This window comes from Physeter macrocephalus, chromosome 7, assembly GCF_002837175.3.
Source record: "Physeter macrocephalus isolate SW-GA chromosome 7, ASM283717v5, whole genome shotgun sequence".
In the NCBI taxonomy this organism is placed as follows: domain Eukaryota; kingdom Metazoa; phylum Chordata; class Mammalia; order Artiodactyla; family Physeteridae; genus Physeter; species Physeter macrocephalus.
The window spans coordinates 92,909,043-92,917,449 of NC_041220.1; the positions used below are offsets into that span (position 1 = coordinate 92,909,043).

The window sequence follows — 8,407 nt, forward strand, 5'->3', positions numbered from 1 at the left end:
GCAGGAGAGAAGGAGAAGTCCTAAGAGGTTTGGTAAACATCTTTGCCATTCCCCCAAAAAATAGCTGAGTGGGGAGAGAAGCCTCAAATAAACCAAAAAAGTAACCAAGGCCCCCATGCAGTACTGAATTGCTAAGTTTTTAATGTGCAACACGAAGACTGCCAAACAGCCCACAGAGAAGCAGCTCTCTGGGGTGTGGGGTTGGGGGAATAGCTGGAGACACCGGGCAGGGGGGCCTAAGTGCAGGCTGCACTGCACATGCTGGGGAGGGGGAGGGGGAGAGGCAACCTCAGGAGGGGTCTCAGACTGCCTAGGAGGAACCTAAAGGGGGTGGGGGTAGGTAGGTTCTTAGGGCATTGAGGGATCTCAGGGCTCACAGAGTGAGGGCAGGGGTGCCAGGGTGGAAAGGGGGGAGTCTGGAAGACCCTCAGGGTAAATGGGGATATTTCATTATCTCTGGGGGTTCTCAGAGCTCAGGGTGCCCTCAGGATGAAAGGGGGTGTCTCAGTATACATGGTTGGAGACCTCAGGGTGGAGGGGATTTTCGGGGAGATCCTAGCCATGGCAAAAGTGGTACCTCAGAGTAGGGAGTGTCTCTGGGAGCAGAAGAAAAATCAAGATGAGAGGGTGGGGACTTGGGTCACGTGGAGGGGATCTTGGGCACTTGGAGAGGTGTCAGGGTGTAGAGGTGTCCCAGGGTTCTTGGAGTGGTGTCAAGGCATGGAGGGATCCTGGGATGTGTAGAAGGGGTCCTGGGTCACATGGCAGGCATCTTGGGAGCTTGGAGGAGAGTCAGGGTGTAGAGGGGATCCTGGGGCACCTGGAGGGGTGTCAGGGTGTAGAAGGGTCTGAGGGTGCTTGGAAGAGGTGTCACAGCACAGATAGATCCATGTAGAAGGGGGCCTGGGCCACATGGAGGGAGTCTCGGGAGTCTGGAGAGGTGTCAGGCGTCGAGGGGTCTTGGGGTACTCGGAGGGGATGTCAGGCACTTGTGGGGGTGTCAGGGCGTGGAGGGGCTCCCAGGGCACGTGGAGTGGGTCTGGGGCGTGGAAGGAGCTCTCGGGGCGCCCGGTGGGGGCTCAGCCGGCCTTGCACTCGCTCTCTCGCCGCCGCTTCTTGTGCTCCGCGTGCTCCTGCATCTTGCGCGCCCAGGGCCCCGGCCCGCACAGGCCCACCACGCAGCAGGCGAGCCGGCGGCCCGCGTTGCCGTTCTCCAGGCTGGCCTGGTTGCCACCGCGGCCCAGGTCGTCCTCGCCCTCGTGGATCACCACGGAGCGGCCCGCGATCGAGTGCGGGCCGGAGAGCGAGGCGGCCAGGCCGGAGCGGTACTTCCAGACTTGGCCGTCGCGCACCACGAAGTTGCCGAAGTCGCCCGGGTGCTGCGGGTGGGGCACGGCCAGCGGGTTGTAGTGCGCGCCGGTGGAGTCGCAGCCCTGGCTCAGGTCCCCGAACTGGTGCACGTGGATGGCGCGGCTGGTGCCGTTGGGCTCGGCCGGGAACCCCTCCAGGTGGAAGAAGGCCTCGAGCAAGGCGCCGGGCCGGAGCTGCCGGAAGAGCACGACGCCGCTCACGCGGGGCTGCGCCGCGTCCAGCGTGGCCGACGGCAGCACGGGGCAGGAGGCGTGTAGCGCGGCGTCCTGGCCGCCGCCCACCGCCCACCGCTGCGTCAGCTCCTGCCAGATCTCCGTCACTTTGGCGTACATGTCGCGGATCTGCTCCCCTATGCGGGAGCTGGGCTGCTCCAGGTCCGGGTCGGTGGAGACATAAGAGGCGAGGGACGTCAGGAGCAGGTAGGCACAGAGCAGCGCCAGCATGGCCGGAGTCGGGCACCTGCGGGCACCCCCAGGGGTGGGGGCGGAGCGAGACTTAGTCACTGGAAACCTGGAATCCCAGGGACGCCGGTGCCCTTGAATCCAAACCCTTCCCGCCAAGGGGCTTCCTTGCCTAGCGTGCTTTTTGTTCTTTCGGCCCCTGTCTCTTCAGGGCCTGCTGCGTTCCAGGAACTGTGTTAGGTGCTGTGGTTGTAAAGATGGATGGGACATAATCTCAAGAAACTCAGGAGGATCTTTCTGAGCCACAAATCTATTCATGGTCCTCCCAAGTCCCATCTCCATAGCGTAAGGAGTCCAGGACAATTGGCCCAGGGGTGGGGGGTTTTCTCAGGATACATGAGGGAGGCTCTCATGGCCCTTCCAGATCTCCTCCCTCTCCTCATCTCTGCCCCTCATCTCCTGCTGCTCTCTTTCTGCATCCTCTCTTACACAGGCAGCATAAGGCTTGCTGCCGCGCTTCTTGCACTTGCTGTGCCTTCTCTCCGCAGTGCCCTATCCCCTCTTCTCTGCCATGCTCAGTAGACTAAAGCTAGAAACTCAGTTTTATTCATCAGTATCCGCAGCATCTGGGCCTGCACTTGGCAGTAGGAGATGTTTAATACGTGAATGTTGAATGAGGAGTTCACTGACAGACAGATGTGTCATCAGATCATTCCAGGGCCATCCTGTAACTGAAGATGGAGCCTTGTTCTGGGGAAGGACAGAGTAAGGAGTACCCATCTCCCTGGGAGACTCCGGGAGGGCTTCCCAGAGGAGGTGACTTTTAAGGGTCCCACAAGACAAGTAGGAGTTTTTCAGCCAAGCCAGGTCAGAAGTCCATTTCAGGCAGGAGGCACAACATGATGTGTTCACAGGCTGTGAAGGGACACAGTTCGTTCTGGGGATGGGGTAATTCAGTGTGGTTGGAACATGGCCTGTGCCACCAGAGAGGAGTCGAGGCTGAAGAGGGAATGCTGAGCCAGGTGTGTGGTTATTAGCCAGGAGGCTAGTGCTGGTGGAAGTTTTTAAGCAGAAAAGTGAGTGTTGAGATAGTTTTTAGTTCATTAAGTCTGGCAGGAGAAAGGATGTGGGCTGGATTTGGGGGATGGAGAGGACAGGGGAGAAGGACAAGAAGAAATGGAGACACAGCGGAGAAATAGAGGTAGTCAGAGGGTGATGAGTTAGGGGCAGTAGCAGCGATCCAGACCAGAAATGGTGAAGGCTTTTACCAAGGTGGAGGTAGCATGGATACAGGAGACATTTTGGGTACCACTGGCAGTGGGGAAGAGGAGTTGAGGATGACTGAGTTCCCAGCAGGGGAGACTGGGTGATGGATGGTGGTACCAGGCCCCGAGAAGAAGGGAGAGAGGGCAAGTTCAACCCGAGCCTGCTGAGATGCGAGATCCCAGGTGGGATGTTCAGCAGATGGTTGTAAATGGGGCTTCCGGCCTTTGGAAGAGGCAGTGTAACTGGGAAGGGTTCTCAGTGTTGGCTGCACATCAGATTCTGGTTCTTAAAATTCAGACGCCCAGGCACCACCCTAAGAGATTCTGATTCAGTGGGCATGAGTTGCTTTGTTTTGTTTAAAGCTCCATCAAAGATTCTGGGACCCAACCAGGAATTTTATGGCGAGACACATATACCATATTGCATAACCGCAATATCATGGGGGAAGTTACTGACTCTCAGCTGTAAAACAAGGCTGGTAAGACCACCAAGGGCCACCAGGAGGAGTAAACGAGATATGAGATGCCAGGCTATTTTCACATTTTTCAGTCTGCCCACAGGGATGAATGCTGCCTCCAAAGAGCTGGTTTGAGGGTCACCTGCACTTTCAAAGGCCTTCTCAGACCCCCAAGCAGGTGCCATTTTAAAATTAAATTCTGGGGTTGAGTGTTTATTCTTTCCATAACCATTACAGAAAGGCAGTCTAGTGTGGTGATTAAAAGAATGGATTCCGGAACTCACTGGACCTGAAGCCTGACTCTGCCACTTTACTTACTCTTTAAGAGTTAGCATAATTGTTATTTTGGTTGCACAGTAGCAGAGAAAATGCTGGACTGAAAACTCTAGTTGGGCTCCCCCTCCTCTCTGAACCTCAGTTTTCTTGTCCGCAAATGGAGATAATAATACTTACCTTGGAATCTTGCTGTGAGGCTTAAAAGACACAATTAGAATTGCCAGCATTTACTGAACACAGGTGAAGGCACTGTTAAAAGCACTTAGCATGTGTTAATTCATTTAAGCCTCACAAAAACCCTCTGGGGTGGGTGCACTGTTATGCCCATTCTAAAGTGCAGGAAACTGAGGCACAGAAAGGCAAGTGTCTTGCCTGTGGTTACACATTCAATAATAGCTGAGGCAGGATTTGAAAAGGTGTGGTCTGCTCCAAGCCCAAGGTTTAGGCACCACACTGAACAGCTCTCATCAAGGCACTTAGCCCAGAGCCTGCTACATAGAAAATTCCCAGCAAATGGCAGCTCTTAGCTATCAGAGAGAAGCTGCTTATAGGGATTTCAGGACCATCAGCTGCAAGATGCTATTGCAGCCGTGGGAGGAAGAGGTGGCCAGGAAAGGCTCCAAGAAGGAGTGACATGTAGGAGGAGAAGTCCTGAAAGTGACATCAAGGGAACCCCCTCTGATGTGGCCTGGTTACTACGCTGAAGCCCCAGGGGGTGGGGGTGGAGGAGCATCCCTGAGGCCAGACCTTGGCTTCAAGGTCTCTATCATCACCCACCACCCCTCTCCTTCTGAACCGGTCCCGGCCCTCAGGGGGCTCCGCCGATTGGAAGGTACTTCCTTAAAAACATACAGCAAGGACAGATTGTTTTGGATGTGTCCACAAAGCTTTCTTTTCCAAGAAGGCTTGGGTCATAATGAACACTTGAAGGAGATGTTTTTCTCTTAAAAAGAGAATCCTTCTTAAATCCCAGGTAAACCCTGACTCCTTGGGTCTTAAGCTTTTCACTTCTAGCCCTCAAGGCCCGCCCTCATAAGGCTCACCCTTCTGGCTCAGTCTCTCACTCAGTTTGAGCTGTGGATGACCAAGTGGTTTTTGGAGGGCCCGCTTGGTCCAGAGGGGAGAACATAGTTATCAGAGACAGGGGACAAAGCAAGCCTCCGAGCCGGTGCCTCCTTCCTGGGTCTGGGTCTGGGAAGACTGCGGCCCCCGCGAAGGCTCCAGTGTGTTCTAATGCCTGGGCGCCCTCTGAGAAGGGGTCCCGGCTGTGCGCCTGAGGCAGCCAGGCCCTCCCTTTGTGCCTCCCCTAAGCAGGTGGCTTTTCCTCACCACCCATGCCAGGCAACATCCAGAAACATCCACCTTCCTCACTCCAGATTTCTTTCTTCTCTAACCCGGAGGACGCTGAGGTCCTCTTGGCCTGGCATTAGCAGATCCGAGAGCAGTCAGTTTCTCCTCCCCGGTTGCCTTCCTCACCCCTCTCCCCGCCTCCCCACTCCTCTGCTTCACAGCAGCTGGGCTCTGTCACGAAGCGTGTTTAGATAACTAGTGGGAAGCAGCACAGGGAGATCAGCTCGGTGCTTTGTGACCACCTAGAGGGGTGGGATAGGGAGGGTGGGAAGGAGGGAGACACAAGAGGGAAGAGATATGGGAACATATGTATATGTATAGCTGATTCACTTTGTTGTAAAGCAGAAACTAACACACCATTGTAAAGCAACTATACTCCAATAAAGATGTTAAAAAAAAAAAAAGAAGCGTGTTTCTCTCCCACGAAAATGATCATATCCTTCTCCTAGGAGAGGCTGGATGCCCCGCCCCAGTTTCAAACTCAGTAAGCACAGTCCGAGAAGAACGAAATGAACCTCGACTTCGCACTCACCTTTCCAGCTCTTCCAAGAGAGCTTTCCCTCCTGGGACCTGGGGAGCAGCACCCCGACAGCCGCCAGCCAGTCGCAGGAACACGGAGCTGACTCCCGGGCTGTTTGTGGCCGCGCAGGGCAGCCTCGGGGGAGTGGTCACCGCGAGGAAAGAAGGTCATTGGGCCGGTTTAGGGAGGGAAGCCGGCCGGGCAGTCCTTGTTGTGGAATTGCCTCACCTCCTCCAGCTCCGTCACTTCCCCGCCCCCCAGCCCCGCGTTCCCTAGCCAAGTATTCCTTTTCGTGACTTCACTGGTTTGTGCAGACGTAGCAAGTGACCTTCAGGGTGTAGCAGCGGAATAAAAAGTAGACCGAAAATAGCCTGTTTGGAGACGTGTACAATGGTCTCTTTCTTGAGAGGCCCTTTGCTCTCCCCTGATTTCCTCAGCTATTGATTTATTTTTGCTGGATGCATCTAAGATGGAAATGGACGCCCGCAAATATGCGTGATGTTTCCTCCAGAACTGTGCGGCCACACTTGTGAGAGGTGAGACGCAGGTGGGGACTCAGGCTGCAGAATGTCAGCTGTGTCACTTCCTCAGGATGTGCTCCTGGACCATCTCCCTGTGCCTCTGTTTCATCATCTGTAAAACGGGGAGGCGAGGCTAACCTGATGCCCCAAACGTTGTCACGCTCATCCTGTTCTCGCTTCCTTATTAAAGTTATGGAAGAGTCTTTTAAAAGAGTGTGGTCTGAGGGAACCATGAATCTCTCCCTCCCCCAAGGCCCTTTCTTCCTTTGCGGCCATGATCTTTTCTCAATCACAGCAGCTCTTTCCAGAAGGAGCTTTTTTCCCCAGAAAAGTCCACATGGGAAAAGGCAGCCTACCTGCCTGCTTGTCTGCCTGCCAGCCTTCCTTCAATAAATGCTTAGTGGGTGCTCACTCCATTGTGTGCTGGTACCCAAAGCTGGGAGAGTCCCTGCCCTTTGGGGTTCATACTCTGGGGAGGGAACAGCGGTGTCAACAGATCCATCCAGTACAGAGTGGGCACTGTAGCTGGGGAGGGATGGACAGGGTCCCTAAAGACCCAAACATTAGTCCTGGCCGCAGGACAGCTTGTTCAAAATCTAGACTTCCAGGCACCATCGCAGGCTGAGTGAATCCATTGCCAGCAAGGGCTTTCTGGAATCATCTTTTTAAAACCTGGTTATTCTGTGGTACAGCCAGGTTTGGGAACCTCTACTTGGCAGGAAGAAAAACTAAAGATCTTTGTCCTGGGGCAGACACTTCACAAGATAAGGTGGAGACTTCTGAGAACTCAGAGCCTCCAGCCCTCTGTCCCGACTTCAGTCCTTCTGGCTCACTGGGAACTCAGGCATCATCGGCTCAATCCATGCCTCTCTGCACGCTGTTGATGGGCGTAGGTGCCTTTGACTAATGACTTTTCCCAGTCCAGATGCCGCCTGCCGCTCTGCCCCACCCTGAAACATCTGGTTTCTCTTTGTGAATCTTTCATCCAACTAAAAAAAAATCTGTATTTCATTTTGTTCTTGAAGTAATAATTATATCAGTTTGTAACTACTGTATCCGGTGGCACTTTCTTCGCTTAACCTAATTTTATTTCTTTTAAGGGCCAAAAAAGGTTTCCTCCATTATGGTATGCTAGGATTGATATTGAAGTCCATATTCACTTTCCTTTTTATGGCATTCTAGGGGAAATTTGCTTTTTCTCCCACCTGACCCCACCAACATTCATGGCCCTTTCGTTTGGCAACTGCACGCCAATTTCCTGCTTGGAAACCACTGCATTTTCAGTCCATGCAAGTGGTGTTGATTCACCCCTTGCTCCATCGCATTGGTTCTGGGATAATCCATTCAGAGCCAGTGAGATTCAATGACATTTTTGCTGGGACTGTTGTAAGAGAGGTATCTTCTCTTTCCCAGGGGACTTGAAACTGGAGGAGAAAGAGTGGAGTTATTTCAGCCCCTAAGGGAGAATCTGTCTGAGGATAGGGCCAATGGAGGGAAGTGGAATAAAAGTAGAGTGAAATTTGGACCTAATTTCAGTGTTTGAGCTCTCGGATCCAGCTGTACCTGAAACTCTGGTTTCGTTATGTGAGTCAAATACATTCTCTTTTTGCTTAAGTTGTTTGGGTTGCACTTTCTGCACTTGGAAGTGAACACTTTATTTAATGCTTGCAATAATTTTGTGGGATGGATGTTAATTTGCCCGCTTTGTAGATAAGGAAAGGAGGTTCAGAGAGAATAATTATTCTTTCTGAATAATAGGTCAGTTATACTTCAATTAAAAAAAAAAAAGACGTAATAGGCCCCAAGTTTCAGAGCTATAAAATGGCAAAGTCAAAATTTAAACTCAAGATTCTCCGATTCCTAATCCTGGCCCCTTAATCATTACACTTTATTACCTTCCAGTCTAAAGGGGAGATGAAAGAAAAGTTAGAAACAACAAATGAGTATACACCTCACAGTTATCTCTGTAACATCAGTGACAGCCTTGCAAACAAGACACCTACACTGACCTCTGTTCTTTCCCCAGTGTTAATGTGTAATACAACAGAAAATCAAGCAAACGTTGTAAATCAGCCATTATTAGGAGATGCATTCAAAAGCACTTCTATCTGTATAGAAGAGATCTCTGCTAGAGAGCTTGGTAGTTCTTTTATGCAGGGATATCAATTGTAAATAACTTCCTTTTCATTGTGTTCAAAAAACTGATAGGATTAAATTCTACCAGGAAATAAAGCGGTTACCATGA

General features: G+C 52.2%; 1 protein-coding gene across 1 annotated transcript; it reads right to left on the reverse strand.

Annotated features, from left to right (window-relative positions):
• Positions 1-5,785, reverse strand: SOD3 (superoxide dismutase 3). The gene is made up of 2 exons (XM_007125553.4): positions 5,654-5,785; positions 1-1,830 (listed from the first exon to the last, which is right to left on the reverse strand). The coding sequence occupies exon 2, from the start codon at positions 1,812-1,814 to the stop codon at positions 1,080-1,082; it is 735 nt and encodes a 244-aa protein (XP_007125615.1). The 5' UTR covers positions 1,815-1,830; positions 5,654-5,785; the 3' UTR covers positions 1-1,079.
• Positions 5,786-8,407: the final 2,622 nt, after the last annotated feature.